General features: G+C 37.0%; 1 protein-coding gene across 4 annotated transcripts in view; it reads left to right on the top strand.

The window, feature by feature from the left end:
- The window catches only part of ZNF804B (zinc finger protein 804B), a gene marked incomplete at its 3' end in the record, with an annotated part of 871582 nt that overhangs the window by 364177 nt on the left and 487467 nt on the right, over positions 1 to 19938 (top strand). For 3 of the 4 annotated variants that reach the window (XR_013829743.1, XR_013829744.1, XR_013829745.1), the window contains exon 6: positions 5492 to 5619. Coding sequence is in view for 1 of the 4 variants with exons in the window: in XM_079931429.1 (XP_079787555.1) it covers positions 13743 to 13850 (108 nt within the window). Of the gene's footprint in view, positions 1 to 5491; positions 5620 to 13532; positions 13851 to 19938 lie in introns of those variants that run through there. The other variant, XM_079931429.1, reaches the window with a different exon arrangement.

Below are 19938 nucleotides of genomic sequence, written 5' to 3'. Positions count from 1 at the left end.
ATCTGTATTTAATTAAAGCTTCTTTGATTTGATTTTACTTAATTAAACAATTCATCAGGAACTTAGATTCATATAAGGTGTGTGACCTGTGTATCTAAATTAATTTATCCACAAATTTCTAATTAATTATTGTCATTTATTAATTAATATTCCCTTCTCTGTTACTTCCATATGTTACCTATGTCAAATAAAATTTTTTGTTATAAAGTTTCTTTCAGACATTTTTACTATGTTTTATTCTCTTTATACTTATCTTTGTTCTAGAGCATAAAGTTCTGATTATTGGTGTTTTAAAAAGTGACTTGATACCTGATTGAATTGGTCTGTTATTCTACTAAAAATATTTTTGAGCATCTCTCTTATTATATTTTTGCATTTTAAAAAAGGCTTGTTTAATGGCAAGAAAAGAACTGGGAACTATTTTAATGGGCATCATACAAACTCCACAAAGCAACTTATGTAAAAGTATCTTTTAAAAACTGATAGAGGTGGACGTTCAAGATGGCGGAAGAGTAAGACGCGGAGATCACCTTCCTCCCCACAAATACATCAAAAATACATCTACATGTGGAACAACTCCTACAGAACACCTACTCAACGCTGGCAGAAGACCTCAGACTTCCCAAAAGTCAAGAAAATCCCCACGTACCTGGGTAGGGCAAAAGCAAAAAGAAAAAACAGAGACAAAAGAATACGGACAGGACCCGCACCTCTGGGAGGGAGCTGTGAAGGAGGAAAAGCTTCCACACACTAGGAAGCCCCTTCACTGGAGGAGATGGGGGGTGGGTGGTGGGGTACTTTGGAGCCATGGAGGAGAGTGCGGCAACAGGGGTGCAAAGGGCAAAGCGGAGAGATTCCTGCATAGACGACCTGTGCTGACCAGCACTCACCAGCCTGAGAGGCTTGTCTGCTCACCCACTGGGGCGGGTGGGGGCTGGGAGCTGAGGCTCGGGCTTTGGAGGTCAAATATACATGTAAGTTGCAGAGATTTTTGCCTTACTTGAAATATCACCAGTTGCATGCCCGTCATCCGTGACAACTGCATTGTTCTCACATTCTGCATTTCCTTTAATATGGTAGTCTAGAAACCTACAAAAAGATGAGACACAATGTCTTACAAGGTTCAAGGGTTAAAAATGAAATGTTCAGTATTGTAGGAAATCAGGAAGTGGAAGGTTTCTGTGTGGGGAATGGAAATCTATTTATATCTGAAAGTTAATTAGATATTATGCCTTATTTATAACTAATATAGTCTAATTCATAATGAAAGTATTTTATGAAAAAATATTTAAATTTTCATTAAGACTTTTTGTGTCGGCAGTTTGCCTGTGCAGATGATTTGCATGAAGTGTGATTAATGATAACTAAAGAAACAGGCTAACAGGTAGAAGGAGATGAAAAATTACCCTAATAAAAGAACATTTTATAGGATAACCATTTCAACAACAAAAAAAACTCGATTCTTTGAAATTTTGTGACATAAAACAACTATGTGAAATGTTAATAAAGATAAACTTATAAGCCAGTGTTTACTAGTTTGATTTGTTTACACCAGGCATGAGTTTTCTAGGATAAAGTCTCACAGTTCCACTTCTTTGTAGAAACTGCACAAGGTCACAAGGCAAATAACCAGTTCAACACAATTTGACAGCACAAATGGAAACATTACAAACCAATTCATCTATAACTAGTTGAAAATGTTAAAATAAGCATAGTAAAACTGAAGTTTTCTGGTATATTATTATTCTACTGCTAGATTACATTCTCTGTTTCCTTTCCTTTGAAAGCAGGGACACCTTTGAGAAGGCCAGATCCATTTTACAGCTCATATGGTACTTTTTATGTTGCTAATGGCATAGATGTTTGTATATACCTTCCATAAAATATAAGATATAAGAGCCCTGAGTCACATGATATGAATGACTAATATATAAATTTATATTTGAAATACAATATAATAACTGGTTAATATTAAATAATATTAATAAAATTATGGAACTTATATATGGAATGAGTACATTGTAGGGCTCATTTATTTCAACTATGGTTCTTGACAAAGGTATAGTGGCTCAGTACAATCTTTATTCTGGCTGAGTGACTATGGATTTTTTATAATTATGGGAAGAAAACTGTACCATATTCCACATTCTTACTTGTAATAAAGGTGTGCTTGGGCTTCCCTGGTGGTGCAGTGGTTGAGAGTCTGCCTGCCGATGCAGGGGACACGGGTTCGTGCCCCGGTCCGGGAGGATCCCGCGTGCCGCGGAACGGCTGGGCCCATGAGCCATGGCCACTGAGCCTGCGCGTCTGGAGCCTGTGCTCCCCAACAGGAGAGGTCACAACAGTGAGAGGCCCGTGTAACGCAAAAAAAAAAAAAAGGTGTGCTTCATGGGCATGTGACCTATGTGGTTGCATAGGGTCCCCCACTGTAAAGAAACTCACACTTGGTTTAATGTTCTGGCATTGCTTTTCTGAAATTCTTAATAATATTTGAACAAGAGGTCTCTCCTTTTCATTTTGCACTGGGCCCTGCAAATTATGTAGCTCTTCTGCCTGTAACCAAATACTATAGCCAAGACTTCCTTGGATTAAATTATCAGTTACCTTTAATGCAAAACTTCCGTCCTCTGCAAAAATATATGGGTTTTTTTCTCCCATACTTTTGTGTCCTTAAGGTTCAAAAAGAGAAATTATCAAGAGTGAGACCAGCATGGTTTTTCTACCAGTCATGTGACTTTTGATTTTCTACTACAACTCTTGCAATTTTCTTCCTCTTAGAAAATATGTGAATACTGTTACAACTGCAAGCTATATTACATAACCTCATATTTTCTCCCTCCAACAAAAAAAATACAATAAATTCCCTTATATACTTCGCCTAGATTCAGTGATTATTAACTTTACAGACTCTGCTTTGTCTCTCTCTATATATTCATACCCACCTATTTTTCTTCTGAATCATTTGAAAGTAAGGTACAGACATTTTGACATTTCACACCTAAATAATTAGCTTACATCTCCTAAAAACATTCTCCTGCATAGCCTCGGTACCACCCAAGACATTTAAACTTGATACAATAATATTATCTAATATTATTCTGATTCAAATTTCTCTAATTATCTCTACAAATCCTGTATAGATTTTTTTAAACCTAGCATCCAATCCAGAATCATACATTATGTTTGGTTCTCATGCCTCTAATTTAGTAAAAACAGCCATATTTGCTAATGTTCCTCCAGAGGATTTTCCACTTGATGAAAGTAGGAGCCCGTGGCTTATCCTTCTTTGATCATCCAAGGAGGCTGAATGATATAGGATGCTGTAAAGAGTCTAGGCTTTGATTCAGATGCACATGAATTCTAGCTCTACCACTTAGCTCTGTGACCTTAGATACAGTCTTTAAATTCTCTGAGCTTCAGTTATATTACCCACATTAAAGCAATTGGTGCGGAGATGAAATGGCATAATGAATATAAAGTACCTGGCATGTGGATGACACTCCATAAATATTTCCTCTTTCCATCCTTCTGTCAGTTTATGCTGATAGTGAGATTTTGGTATTGTTTCTTTTTTTCAATATGCAGTGGGCGATTGAGAAGAAGAAAAAAAGGAAATTTTCTGTCTGCTCATCTTAAGAACCTACATGTCTTGTACCATCTCCAAAGTGATGAGAACAGATTTGATAACATTTCAAGTATACTAAGATTCATTTTAAATTTGAAGAGTATATACAATCAGGTTGTATTTTAGAAATGTGGCACTGGGAAATCAGGAACAGTCAAGTCTGGAAAAGGCACTTTGTGTTTAAATGAATGGTTCCTGCCCTTGAGTGTGACAGGACCATGTTCCAGGAAAAGCAGAAGAGGGTCTCAGCTACAATGAATTACAGTGCTATCCATCCTTCCAGACTCTAGCGGGATTCTGAGCACCAGTAGATATGATGGTGGCAGTATTTCTTGGCATTTGCTGGCAGCAAGGCTCTCTTCTTTCTGCACAGTGTTGTCAAATTAGCGCCATAGCTTTGGGAAACAGTGAAATGAGAACAGCAAAATGCTAGGTAAGCAGCAGGGACTCCTGTTTCCCTTTGATTCTGTCATCTGAAGTCTTTTTCCAGCTCCCGTGCTTCAGGGACTCTTCTTTGAGGAGAGGGAGGAGTGTGGAATGGGATTGGGTGCTCTGCAGTTGGAGATTTTTGGATAGGTTGTGTTTGATTGGTTGTGTATCTCAATTATTGTGGGGAGGCTTTGTCTTTCTCTTGATGACTCAGGGCAACATCAATCAGTATCAGTAGTTTCTCTATGATGTAGTTTTCATTAATCCAGATTACTGAACTGAACTTTTTTTTGTTGTTTTTTTACTTGAAGGTATATCTTGGAAAATACTTTTTAACTAATTCCATGAGGTCAGATTGGTTTCATATCCTTTGCCCTATATTGTCATAGTTCACAGAATAAATTTAGCTGTATGACTTGCTGATGTCATTTTGCAAAATTAGTTATTGAATCTAAGTCTGAGGGAACCTTATCCTAAATTGTTTTCTTGACTTTCATTAAATCATCATACTGTCTTTGTTATTTGATCTACTAGGAGGCAATGCTCAAAATATTAAACCTTGTGCTTTAAGGGAGACAGGGTCCTTTAGTCACTCTCAACCCATTTTTAAACTCCCTTGGGTTCATTTCAGGGGGAGATATCACTATCTTAATGATTTTAACATGTTGCAGAAAAAGAATGCTTTCTCTTCCTCCCTCCTCACCTTCCTTCCTCTCTTCTTTTCTTCCCCTCTTTTTTTTTTTTTTTTTTTCTTTCTGGCTATCTCTCTTTTTTGGAATGCCTTAAGCATAAATGGAACTTCATCCCTGAAAGTTTGTATTTAGTCATACAATCTTAATACTTAATTTTAATGAAAGAATCACAATATATCTGTGGTCTCTTTTACATATACTTCTGATAAAGTTAGGAAACTCATACCTGCTTCCCTCCCTGGCTCTGTGGTAGTCCAGGTCAGCACTGTCAGGGCAGCAGGGTCCTAGATTTCTGGTCTTCTAGCTCTGTCCCGTCACAGGAAGGTGGCCTATGTCGCCTGTGTTAAGTGGAGCCCACACTGAGGAGGGCTCAGATTGAGGGTGAAGGCCTTCACCTACTTCATGGTGGTTCCGAGCTGGGAGTGAGCATGATGAACACTTTCCTGAAGAGCGCACAATATCTGAGTTCGTTGCCTAACCCCATCTCCACATCAGGTCCAACATGTTTCCTGGGAAACTGGTAACCATGCTCTGTTCGTAAGCCTCATGTGAATACACTTTCCACCAGCGATAAAGGTGAATAAAGAGAACCCAGAATGCTACCCAGTCACTGGGGACCACAGCACTGGTTTGGACTGTTACTCTGCACATGGACCAGAAAAGTACATGGGATTTTAAGCTCACCTCCTTTACTGGTATCAAATGATGACCAGTATACTGATCTTTTGTCCCTTTGCTTGTGCAGGAGATGGCGTGAATGAATGAATTAGCGACCTTAGATTGGTCACAGGAAGAAAGCCCCAAGAAACAAAACAAACAAAAAAATCCACCAGCGTGCCAGGCAGTGGGAGACCAGCTCCATCTCCAATTTGTGTGAGTTGAATATTTTTAAGCTTCCTTGGGTTCTAGTTTCTTCATCTGTAAAATGAAAGACTTAACTTTTTAAAAATATACTTTAAAATTTGATTTTGTAACATATATTAAGGAATGTGCAGATCATATGATGAATATTATCTGCCCCCCAGAATCAACCTCTGCTCCGCCTCCTCTACTGCTTTTAGTGGTTACTAACTACCTTTAGTGGTTACTAAAGGTAACCACTAACCTGACTTCCAACATCATAAACTAGTTTTTGCCAGTTTTTGAATTTCATATAAATAGAATTATACATTATATATTTCTTTGTTTCTGGCTGTTTTTGTTCAGCCGGATGTCCGTGAGATCAATCCATTTTCTTTTGTGTAGCAGTTTGCTTGTTTTTATTGCTATATGATATTTCACTGTATGAGTTCACCACAATTTTTATCCATTCTACAGTGGATGAACATTTGACTTGTTTCCATTTGGGGGCTATTATGACTAATTCTTCAATAAACATCTTGTATGTGTATTTTGTTGATCACATACATATGCATGTGGCATGGAATTGCTGGGTCATAGGTTAATGTGAATACTCAGTTCTAGGAGATGTTACCAGCAGTTTTCTAGAATCGTTGTATTCATTTCAGTACATAATATGTTGAAGTTTCAATTATACCTTATCCTTGCTGATATTTGGTACTGTGAGTATCATTCACTTTAGCTATGTTGGTGGATATGTATTAGTATCTCGTTGAATCTTCAGTTTACAGCTCAAAAAATTTTTATACACAAATTCACATACACATAACACTTCCCAGATCAAGATATAGAGAATTGACAAGACTCAGGAAGGCTCTCATATTCATTGTAGGGCCGTGTGCCCCACGTAGGAGATAGCCACTGTTCTGACTTCCATCATCATAGATTAGTTCTGCTTGTTCTTGAGTTTTATATAAATAGAATCATGAAGTTTCTACTCATTTATCTGTCAATTCTTTTGCTCATTTTCAGGCCAGTTATATTAATCAATGTTATTACACATATCAGTCACTTTTCCTTTTCTATTGCTACATGATATTCTGTTTAATATGTTACATTTTATTAACCACTCTTTTGCTAATGGGCATTTGCTTTGTTCTAATTTTTGGCTGCTAGGAGTAAAGCACCTACTAATATTCCTGTATGTGTCTTCTGTAGACATAAGTACTCATTTCTCTTTGGTATTTACCTAGGAATAAGATTGCTGGGCCATAGTATAACTATAAATTTAGCTTCAGTAGATATTGCCAGACAGTTTCCCAAATTGTTTTTTCCAATTTAAACTCCCACCAGTGATATAAGATAATGCCAGATCCTCACCACAATTTAATGCTTTGGCTTTCTAAATTTTAGTCATTCTGGAGGGTGTGTAGTGCTGCTTCAATTTACATTTCTCTGATGAGTAATTAATTGAGCATCTTATGGTTATTGACTGTGTCAGTATCTTCCTTGGTCGAGTTTCATTGAAGTCTCTCTCTTACTTTTTAATTCTTTATAGTGATTTGTAGTTCTTTATATATTCTAGATGTAAATTCTTTATTGTGTCTCTATGTTGTCTGTTTCTTCTCCCAGGGCAACTCGCCTTTTCACTCATAATATTGTGTTTTTGTTGAAAACTCCCACTGTATTAAAAATACACTCTATTAGTTACCAATATTTAAATACTAGGTTATTTTGTATAAAAATACTGATTTATTATTTTTCTTAAATTACTACAAGGATTCTGCAACATTCTTCTTGAAATCTCATTTACCTGAGACTCTCAGTAGCTGCCCACATGAGATGCCCACCATGGTCCCTGTTGTTTCCTACACCAGCATAATTCACAGGTTCACATTCCCAGCCCAGTGTGGCACCCAGTATGGAACCCTGGTCTAAGATCTTCTCCATTTTAAAGTCTGAGTTCTGCTAACCAGACCTCTTTTGCCTTGATGGACTTAATCAGTTTAAGGGATAAGAAATGTCACTTTGGGGTGTCATGCACTTAAGAATGCCAAATCTCTGGCCACCAAATAATAAAGACTTTAGTTCAGTGAGTACATAGTTTCTACAATAGTTAATTTTCCAAGAATCAGGCTATAAAGCATGGCATTTGGGAGGAGAAGTTAAGAGTTCAAATGGTGTTTAATAATAGTGGAATTATTTTAGTTTAAGTAGAGGAAATAGTGGAATTTGACCAAATGTTTCTTAGGATGCAGACCTAAAAAAACTATGCAAACTAAAACTAATAAAAACCAAATTTCAGAGTTTCTTATATATGTATGTGTACACACAAATGCATGTGATAATACAGAAATAAATGAACTGTGCTATTAGCAGGTTAAAATAGAAAACACCTATTCATTCACTTCCCAAATGTCAAATAAGAACTGCTGCATCGGCAAGGTATTGTTTTAGGTGTTAGGACCACAGAAGTGGACAAAATGGAGACATTCTCTGCTTTCATAGTTGTCACTCAAGAATGAGAAATAGTCAATACATAAATACACAAAAAATATTAAAATATCTAATAGTTTAAAGTGCTAAAAAATAGATTCTTGTAGTAATCAAAAAAAGAGTGGTATTGGTGAAAGAATATACAATGAGATTAATGGCACAGAATAGAGAGCTCAGAAATAAATATCCCCCCCAAATCCAGCCAATCAATTTTTGACAAAGGAGCAAAGCTAATTCAATAGAAAAAGAACAGTTTTTTCAACAAATGTTGCTGGAACAAATGGACATCAACTCACACACACACACACACACACACACACACACACACACACACACATCTAGACACAGACCTTATACTTCTCACAAAAATTAACTCAAGGCGGATCATGGGCCTAAATGTAAAATGTAAAACCATAAAACTCCTAGAAAATAGCATAGAAGAAAATCTAGGAGACCTTAGATTTGGTGGTGACTTTTTAGGTGCAGCACTGGAAGCACAAGCCATGAAAGAAAAAAATAATAAATTGGACTATATTAGAATTAAAAACTTCTCTGCAAACGACATTGTTAATAAATAAAAAGACAAGCCACATATTGGGAGAAAATAGTGGCAAAACACACATTTGATGATGAAGGAGTGGTATATAAACTATACAAATAATTCTTAAAACTTAATGAGAAAATAAATAACCCAATTATAAAATGAACAATTGATATGAACATACACCTCACCAAAGAAGAAACACAGATGGCAAATAAACATATGAAAAGATGCTCAATGGCATTTGTCATTAGGGAATTGCAAATTAAAACAGCAATGAAATACCACTACACACCTTTTAGAATGGCTAAATCCAAAACACTGACAACACCAAATGCAGTGCTGTGGACCAACAGAAACTATCATTCATTGTTGGTGGGAGTGCTAGATGGTACAGCCACTCTGGAAGACAGTTTGGTAGTTTCTTATAAAACTAAATATAAGATAGGGGTATTTATCCAAATGAGTTGAAAGCTTATGTCCACACAGAAATCTGCTCATGGATGTTTATAGCAAATTTATTCATAATTGCCCACACTTGGAGGCAACCATGATGCCTTTCAGCAGGTGAATGGATCAACACATTGTGGTACATCTACACAATGTGTATTAGTTTCCTACAGCTGTCTGTAACAAAGTACCACAAATTGGATTGTTTCAACAACATAAATTAATTGTTACACAATTCTGGAGGCTAGAAGTTTGAAAACAAGGTGTTGGCAGGATTGGTTTCTTCTAAGGGCTGTGAGACTCTCTTCCATGTCTCTCCTAGCTGTGTGCTGTCAATCCTTTGCATTCCTTGACTTGTGGCAGCATAATTCCAATCTTCACATGGTGTTCTCTGTGCCTCTGTCCCTGTGTCTAAATTTCCCCCCTTTATAAGAACACAGTCATACTGGATTAGGGCTCACCCTACTGACCACTTCCTAACTTGATCATCTGCACAGAACCTATTTCCAAATAAGGCCATATTCGAAAGGGGTTAGTACTTCAATATTTGGGGGGACATGTGGGGGCGTAATTCAACATAATGGTTAAACTATTCCAACAATAAAAATGAATGAGGTATCGAGCCACTGTGAGACATGAAGGACATTTAAAATGCATATTGCGAAATGAAAGAAGCCAGTCTGAAAAAGTGGTATACTGTATAATTCCAACTGTATGACATTCTTGAAAGGGCAAAAAAGGGAGACAGTAAAAAGATCGTTGCTTGCTAAGGATTCAGAGGGATAAAAGGAGGGAGGAATAGGTAGAGCACAGGTGATTTTTAGAGCAGTGAAACTATTCTGTATGAAACTGTAATGGTAGATACATGTCATTTTACATTTTTCAAAACTTGTAGAACATACACCACCAAGAGTGAACCCTTATGTAAACTATGGACTTTAGTTAATAATATGTATCAATATTAATTCATCACTTGTAACAAATGTACCACACAAAAGCAAGACATCAATAGTAGGGAAAATTGGGAGGAAGAGGGGGAAGGGAAAATATGGGAGCTCTATACTTTCTGCTCAATTTTTCTGTAAACATATGATATGAAACCATCAGATGGTTTAATAGGGATGTATTAAGATATGTTTAAAAATATCACTCTGGCTGTTAGATATAGAGAATAAATTGTATATGGAGGCAACATTGGAAGCAGGGAGATTAGCTAAGAGGATACTGCAATAGTTCAAGCAAGAGGTAATGACAGTTTGGGCTAAGGTGGGACAGTGGATATGAGGATATGGGGATCAGTTTGGGATGTGTTGATAAAGAGAGGATTTCTCATGATATCAATCATCTGGTACTCAGCCATGAATCTGGAATCATGTGGAAATGTCGGATTGGTTATAGGCTGAAATCCATGCCCTTTGCCGCTCACATCCCCTTCTGTGGAATGAGAACTCATCAGATCAGATATTACTTTAAATAAATGGGCCTTGTAAAATTGCACATGATTTTTACTTTTCATATTTGTTGTAATAGGATTTGACTTGTATCTAAAACAAGATAGGCTTTAACATAGGCTTAAAGTGTTTTACTTTTCTTTCACTTTTTCTGAAAATTTTATATTACTGGAGTTGGGAAGAAAGTCTCTCCATTAATAAAGAAGTTAATACAACTGATGAACTTTGTATTTATAGCAACTCTGCAAATAAAAGCACACATTTCTGTTATTTAGATTGGGCAAACTAATCTGAAATATAGGCCAGCAATGATGGAGAATTGTTACATACAATGACATCACACTGATAGACATCAGTCGCAATCTGGCAAGGAAAAGAAGGGAATTGTTCTTCTTTTGTTTGTTTTAAAAACTATTCTTAAAATCAGCTGAGAGTAACAAATGTGCCATTTTTTTTTGCCTCAATATTTTAAGATGGGTGGCAAAAAAAATTAGAAGGCAAAGAAGAGAACAACCATAATTGATTTTAAAACATGGCAAAGTAACAGAATTCGCATCATTCATTTCTAATGAACAAGGACCTCAAAAATTAAATAATTTTTAGAAATTAGAAAATCTTTAAGAATTTAGGAAAATTACTCTAGCCTTTGAAACATTACTGTAAAAGGGATTACTGTGTTTCCTATGGGAAAACTCAAATCCACATAGGATAATAGTGAAATGAACAAGATCACCAGGATAGCTAACAGATCATTTAAATAACAAAATAATAATAGGATGGTATATTTGAATTGTGTGATTTACTTAAGTCAGTCCTTTTCAGAAAAGCATACCTAATTCTTTAAAATAATCAAGCATTATTAGGAATCATATTCACTTGTAGAAGGCAGAGTGTCCTTGGAACTGTTATTTACAGCATGTGACATCATTCATTTTTCTAGTCCATTCAAGGATGTTTACACTTAGGTCCTCAATGCTGTTTTGCTGCTTACATTTATGAAGAGTGAGATAGTAATTATAGACTGAGCCACACTATCTCCTTTTAAAATTCCACTTTTCTGGGGCAAGGATTTCACCTGATTTTGAAATTCATTCTTTGCAAATACATTGTTTCCTTTGCATAGAATATATCTAAATGTCTGTATATGAGTAATATTACTTACTCTCAGCTTCATGAAACATTTTACAACTCTAAGCTGAATAAACACAGCATTGTTAAACACATCCAGCATCTTCATAGAAAGGAAAAGGTGGATGTGTTGTATCTATTGTTTCTGCTATTTTAATTTCAAAAGTTCTTACCAAGATAGTTACAAAGTAAACAATTCCTACAGAATTTACATGGCACTATCTCAGTCTCAGTAATTTTCAATTCAAAATTTGCAAGAAATTGACACTTTCACCTTATATACTAAGACACTTTATGGTATGTAAACACTTTAAAAAAACACTTGAAAAGGACAATCTAAAACCTTTAAAATATTAAGGATATAAGCTATTGTAATAATGTAAACAGAGAGTCAAGCCTTTATTGGGTAGTTACAAAAGTTGTATTCATTGGACTATTTTTTGCTTAAGAGTTTTATGAGTTGCCTGAATAGGAGAATTCTAATTACGTGCTTTCATTTACTGGTTTCTATCATTTGTGAGAGGTCCTCAGTGTCAACCAGGATGCAAATGAGGATTGTGTTAGAAGAGAAAACTGGGGAGAGGACTGAAATTAATTGCAGTGCTAAAGCAAAAGAAGGGAGGTGACCTTTCATCTTCTCCCAGCACAGACCAGGTGAGGGGGTGAGAGAGGTTACACTCAACCCTGTTAGGTCAGCTGTGAGGGCTTCCTTCTTTCAGAGCACATTTCTGCACGTCTTTAATTCTCAGTGCAGCTCACTCCCTGGTGGCTTTATTTGCAGTAAATGACATAAATTCCATTAAAAACAACACTTCTGAAGGGTGACTGTTGGGGGTTGTGAAGACACAAATGTCCTATATAGACCAAAACTATCTGCCTCTTTAAGGAAACAGAAAGACTTGTAAGCAAATGTTTATAACTCTGGAAATAGATGATAAAAGGATAGATAGATGATAGATAGGAAAAAAGATAGGCACAAGTATACATGTTTCATCTTATTCCTTACGCAAGTTTTCTATCTAAAACTTGCTTCCTCCTCCATCCACTACCCACTCTAGCGCGCCTCATCTGTCTGCCCTGTTTGGGGATGTACAGCACACCTTTACAGCTCGCTGGGGAGCTGTTGCTTCCGCCTGCGGCGCTGTCAGCCGGAGTACGGAAGAAATGCTGAAGGCGAGCCGGGAGTGACGGTAAAGAGAAGGCTCTCCTCTTGCGCACCTCCTCCACCGCGCCCTCCCGTCATCCCGCCCGCCGCAGCACAGTGCAAAGTTGGCCCAGAGACCGGGTGGAGGGACCAGGGGGCCAGGGCGGCTGATGGCGGGATGCTGGGGCTTCGCGTCCCGCAGCCCGGAGAGCCTCCAGCCGCCGCAGCCGCCGCAGCAGCCGCAGCAGCCGCAGCAGCTGTCACCTCCACGCCGAGCCACGGGCGTGCCCCTCGCCTCCCGGGTGGCTCCGAGCCGTCGCGCTAACAGCTCCCACTCACAAGTCTCCGCGTCCCCAGTTCTCAGCTCTCACCCCAGCCTGCCCCGTCGCCTCCCCCGCCCCCCTCCCCACCACTGCAGAGGGGGGCAGCGATCTGGCGCTCCGAGGACCCCCAGCCACTCTCCCGGCACAGGCTGCTGCTGCTGATTCGCGGCGCCGCAGGGCCGCGGACGCTCGGGCCAGACGCTGGGCGCCCGCGCCTGAGCATCCCCTGCGCGCGCACTGGGTGAGAAGGCGGGGGCGGGAGGGAAAGAGAGGAGGACTTGCTGATTCCCTAGCGGACCCAGGAAGTTGTCCTTAAAATTATATATATCGCCGTCCGCGGCTGAGCAGCCACCTGGCCAGAGCAGCATGTGGACTGGCTCGTCGGGTCACCTAAGTGCTCTGTGGCTGCCGCTGCCGCCGCTGTCAGAGCAGCTGCTGCCGGCAGCAGGAGCCCGGCGCTGGGCGAGGAGCGGGGACGCGCGGCTGCAGCGTCCCCTGCTTACTGCTGGCCGCTTCTTCTCCGGAGGTGGCAGTCACTGTTGCTGCTGAAAAACCAGCCCACATTTCCACGGCTGGTCGCCTGGTGAGGAGTTGAGACTCTACACCTCCCGCCCGGAACCCACATGGCTTGTTACCTGGTCATCAGTTCGAGACATCTCAGCAATGGGCACTACCGGGGCATTAAAGGAGTCTTCAGAGGGCCCCTCTGCAAGAACGGATCTCCCTCTCTGGTAACCTGCGCGCACACACACACACACACGTTCAAAATCAATATAAACAGAAAGAGATATTGTCCTGGCACAATGAGGGGGTGATGGATAAGCTACCTTGCCCGTAGGTATATTGTGTCTGTTTAGACAGTTTATTGACAGACTGTTACACAGTGAGGGGTGTGTGTTTACATGTGTATTTTCAACACAGTCATTAGCATCTATAGTGCTAGGTATGCAAATATTTACTGAATGCATTTAAGTGCAGGCTTGTGAAGGTAGCTCCTGTGTGCTGTGTCAAGTTATGAATCTGCTGATTTGGTCAGTATAGAAAGTTTTAGTGGCACTTTATAACCATACTTCATGAAGTCATCAGTTGGGATTAGTTTAATAATGCTGCATTTACTTTATAAGAAAATAAACTCTAAACATTTTGCATCAGGGTCCGGGCAAAAGGAAAAGTGTTGGATCCCGATAGGATGAAATCCAATGCTTCACTATGTAGGTTCTTCAGGGAAAGCCAAAGAGTTCTTTGTGAAAATATGAATTAGACAGTTTTTTGTACTATATACAGATGTATTCATGTGCAAATTTGAGTGACTGCTATTTAACTTAGTAAACTATTCAATTTAGTTTACTATTTGATGTAAGTATTTTTTGTTAAATGATTTTGACCAGAATCTATGACTTCAGTATATTGTCAGTTCATCCCTTAGTACATACTATAAATCATTTTTGTTTAAAGGATTCAAATGTGTTTCAAGAAAAAAAAGTCATGATTTATTTTTTAAAGTTTTGGATTTTTAGTAAGTGACTAAGGGTCTAAACTTAAAGAACGATTTTTCTAGTGTAAGGTGAAAACTAGTACTTTAAGTTTTGTATGATATAAAGAGGGAAAATTGAAGGTGTCTGATTTTTATTTATTCATTTTTCGGTTCTCTCCATCATGGTTTAATGTTTCACCGGCATGAATTATTCAAAACTGCAATATATTATAAAAACCTGTGATTAAGGGCTATATGTGATTTGCATGAAAAATCTGAAATCAGAAAGTGCAGGTACCCAGAGATATCACTAGGACTCCTAATTGTGAAAAACTATTGCCTCACATGCTTTCATGTACTGTACAAAGTAGGTCATTGCAAACCCCCTGCAACTATTTAGTATTGAATTAAAAGTGTAAGATGGAATATACTGTTTATATGGGCATTTACAATTAAATTCACAGGGTTAGAAGCGTCTTGAAGGGTTTTAGATGCATAAAGCCCACATTCAATCTTTCTGAGCAGCTAGTCTGAATCTTTCCTATTTTTAAAGATTCTCAGGATCAGAATTTCCGCAGTCTCAGCAAACCACCTTAATGTTTAACAACCCATGCTGTCAGAATCTTCCTTAGAGCAGTCTTAAATTCTTCAAATTTTTCTTTAAACTCATTTCATCTCGAAACCCGAGAATGTTCCATCTTTCTCATAGATTATTTTTCCACCCTTTGATAAGCTCTGTGGCTGTCTTCCCAGACCCTCTCTGGTTGTGGAAATCTGAATTGGGTAGTGCATTACAGGGTATGTGCCTTAATCATTCACAGTGTAAAGGGAGAATTACTTCATAGTTCTTACATTGTTTGGTTTCATTTAAGTTAGTTAGAACGTGGTGTTAATCTTCCAAAATCTATAGGGTTTGCAGAGGGAATTTCTGTCACAAGGTCAAAAGGTGTCCTGCCTCCCTCCCACCCCGCACCCCTGCCGCCCCATTATGCTCCTTCATCTCCCAGGGGCCTGAGTGACCCCATAGGGACTGGACATATGAATGTGGATGTAAGAAGACAGCCCATAACCCACATGGCCCTGCTGGCTGACCAGAGGCTCACACCCACAGAACGCTATTCTTATTCATTATTGGGCTGGTTTTCACTAAAATACTGATTCGTTTACTTTTACCTAGGTTCCACACTTTGATTCACTGGGCTGTTCTCTCCAGTGTTTACACATTTGACTGTACTTAAATTACATTTGCATCATTTTAAAATATCTGAATTAGTCTGCGTAGGTATTTCCTAAACGTGATTTATTTTGTCTTCTTTTACATTTTGCTATGGAATTCGAATGACTTTTTCAAGGTTTGAAAAGTTTCTCACATGAGATGAGCAGTATGTGAAAATTGATGTTCATTCATTCTCTGTCACGGGCAGGTTGTTAAGTCAGAAATGCATTCACATTGCATAACATTTAGTCTTTCTCCTTAAATTGAAATAGGTCGCTATCTTCTGGACCATAGACCCTTGAGAATTTAAGTAATAGTTCCCTGGTCCAGATGAGTTTATATTTGCCTTCTTCATTAATGAGTTGCAAAGCATAAAACTGAAAGCTGGTTATACATCATTTTCTTTTAATATTCAGAAATACACCCCCCCCAAGTTACTTTCAGGTTAACATAAGTTTATTGATTTTTTTTAATCAGTACAAATATTAAACTCACAGATCCATAGTATACAGTCATTTATTTTTTATTAAACTATATATCTACTCTGACAGTAATTTTTTTCCAGACTTAGTTCCCAGAATGGCCTCAGATTGACCTCTATGTCAATGACTTAGTTATTTCCAGTCACTGAAACTCAGTTTATCTGGGATTATGGATTGGGGTATGACTCACTGATTTAACTCATTGTCACTAAATTCTACAATGATCTCAACTTTGGTTCTTACTTTTTCAATCTGAGTGTTCTGCCTATTTTAATCCATACTTTTCTGCTTTAGTAGAGCTGTTTAAAAGTAGCGCATAACACAGTTATTGAATAAGACTATTTTGTAACTTTCTTATAGAATGGAGAAAAACCACACTTCTTTTTTCCTATAATGAGTTTCTTCTTTGGTAGTTCTGATATAAATACACCTGGGTAATATGAATTTAACATGTCAGTGTCTTATAATTCTTCAGGTATATATTTAAAGCAATTGTATAATTTGTCATGTTCAAATCACGTCTGTAGAATCTGAACACGTGATATTAAACTAACAGTAAAAAAGGCAATGATTATATTTATATACACTTTTATTTCAAAGAATTTCATTTAGAAAACATTGAATCATTATATGGAACTCTTGTAGTAAATACTCAATGGGATACTTGAGAAATAAATAAAGCATTGTTTTCCCAAACAGTTTTCACAGATCAGTGAACTGAAAATCCTAGAGTGAAATGCAGTTCCTATCTTCAAAGTGAAAACATGCAAATGTCTTATCTGTTACATCTCTCTTCTTTTTGGTGACTTGGTATGAAAAAAATAGCTTATTGCTTTTCATCCTAATTAGGATGTGAATAATTGATTTGAGTTAGTTTATGTTACTTTAAATCCAGGGATAGATTAAAGAAAAGTGACAGAGAGTATTGCATAGTGCTTATTGGTAAGTCTTCAATTTTAGAAAGTAAATTTATACCCTCCCACATTTTAGGATATTTATCCCCCACCATATTCCAAATCTATAATATGAATGAATGATGACTTTAAAAATCATACACACATGCGCGCGTATTTACACATAGATAGAGATGTAGATACACACATTGTTACCAGTGCTCAAGTATAGGAAGTTACCTATATATTACGTTATAATCTTTACTGTCAGATATGTTAAAGGTAAAACTTACAATCCAGGAACTTAAAAGTTCTTTTACCACCATGTTTGAATTCAAATAAACAAGTAATATCCTCTTGTAGTGTCAAAAATATATTTGAATAGATTCTTAGTTATCTTAAGTAATGTAAAATATCATCTCAAATTTAGAGACAAGTGTGGTTTGTTATAGTTTATTTAATCTGTGTGTGGTCAGTATTAAGACTATCATTCAGGATATGTAGTGATTAAATGTTAATGATAATCATTTTTTTATATTTTTTCTGTGGTACATGGTTAGCTTATTAGAGTGATACTTCTTAAGAAGTGCTTATTCCTGGGAACACTATAGATAGACACCAGGAATATCTGTTTCTGGGAATGTCTGTTGTCTTCCTCTGAAATATTTGATGTGAAGGAAATTCTTGGGATTTTCATCTCAGCAACAGATCAGGGTCCTTGGATGTTGTTGTTTACTTGTTATTTTGTTTTGTTTAGTGATCTTATTCTAAGTTATATATCTCACTAAATTACCTAATTGAAGGAGGTGGCATACAAACAAACAAGCATTTTAAATGGACTAAAAGATTCTATAAAGTTCTCTTTTAAAAATTATCAGTGTATATGTATAACTGAAAGAAGTTCTAGAAAAGATTAATTACCTTGAGGATGTATCTATTCAGAGAATCCCTTATGAGGAAATGAGTGCAGTTACAACCTTGCTCTTTTTTCTAATGCCTATAATAATTGCATGTATTTCACTTATGCTTAATAAGTACATGTTAAACACATCCAAAAATGCTCTCAAACTGATGCACTTTTCATGTACCAAATATGATTATGAAGATATGCTCTCCCGTAGAGAAGGCACCTGCCTCCTCTTCTTTAATTCATGAATACATATACTGCCTTTTATGTTGAAACTTTCAGATGTTTTCAGTAAAGAAGACTCAGTTACAATTCTTACAATGCATGTTTTCTTTATGTCAAGTATTGTATTAAGCAGTCTCCTGTCCTCTAGTTGCCTCTTCAACCCATTTCTTCTCTCCCCCAGCTAACTGATTTCGGAAACTTGTAGTTGGCATTATGCTTTCCAAAATAAGTCTCAACTTTCTAGGACTTAATTTATGTTTCTGTAACTTCAGAAGGTTTTCATGATAAGAAGAGTCCAGTAAGTATTTGAGTGCTATAATGTGTGACTTTATTAGCTCATACTACATTTATTTCACAATTAAAATTTGACGAGTCAGTCTCTTGATTTGTTTCTTTTAGACTTACAATTAAGATAAACTGTATTTTAGGTTTCTGCCCTATATTTTGGAAACAAAATAAAATGTATTTTCATCATGTGTAGGCTAAACGGGGATGGTATTTAGCATAGAACTTAATCATTTGTAGTTTTTTTTAAAAAATTAGCCTTAGTTGTAACTGTGAAATCTTTGTTATATAATGTATATGCACTAAGATACATACTTTCCATGTGTTAAATATTAATAGGGTTTGAGATGTCAGTAGGATTAAGGCTGTACTGGGAGCAAAGATCAAGAAGAGTAATATATATTTTGAATAACTTTATGAAGTGCATTTCAGTATGAATTTGGTTTGTCAAAATACACATTGGCAGAATAATTCTTTAGTACATATGTACATATTTTGTAGAAAATAATTTGAATCAAAATTGAAATAAAAATGCTACTTTGTTTGAAAATGTCTTTTGGTTTTAACAAATATAGTGTTCCAGGTAATTCCTATAAAATGACAGGTGGCAGCCTTTTGTAGACAGATTTTGTAAATCAGGCTTACTTAGTGGATAGGTCTAGAGAGAGAAATTAAATATTTGATATGTTCTCATGCAGTGTAGAGTTATGATGATAATAGGAATATATAAATCACCGAGTTCCAGAGTCTCTCTTGCATTGGAAATACTTATTGGACGTGAAAAGAAACTGTGGAAAGATGAATTACTCCATAGTTAGACAGCATTCTCAGTTGTAACTAAGACATTGTTAGCTTATTGAAGACAAAAAATGCAAAGGAATATTATACAGTATTTAAAATGGAAAGGGATTTTAAAAATATTCACTAATGATCCTACTTTTCCCGAAATGGACCCCTGATAACATGCATTGAACTAAATGCTTCTTTCATTCAAATTTGATACCTAAAATTTAAATGTTAGCTTCTAAAAAACTGACAGTGTAATTTTCCTTCACATATAAAGAAAGCTATAGAGCTAACTATCTTTCCTTTCTTCTTTGGCTGTTGGGAAACCGAGAGACAAATGTGTGCTTCACACGTGATGGGGATTGACGTTGGCCTTCAAAACAGCATGATGTCCTCACCCCTACTCATCTCCTATTCCCGGTCTAGCTCTTATTTTAATTTTATTTTCCATGACTTTCATTCTTTTAAATTTATATTTATTGTTTTAACGTATAAAGTTTATTTTAGATGACTTAGGTCTGCTGTGAAAGCAAGCAGGCTATAAATAAATA

This window comes from Stenella coeruleoalba (assembly GCF_951394435.1).
Source record: "Stenella coeruleoalba genome assembly, chromosome: 9".
Taxonomy (NCBI): Eukaryota; Metazoa; Chordata; class Mammalia; order Artiodactyla; family Delphinidae; genus Stenella; species Stenella coeruleoalba.
This window is presented reverse-complemented; position numbering and strand designations above follow the sequence as displayed.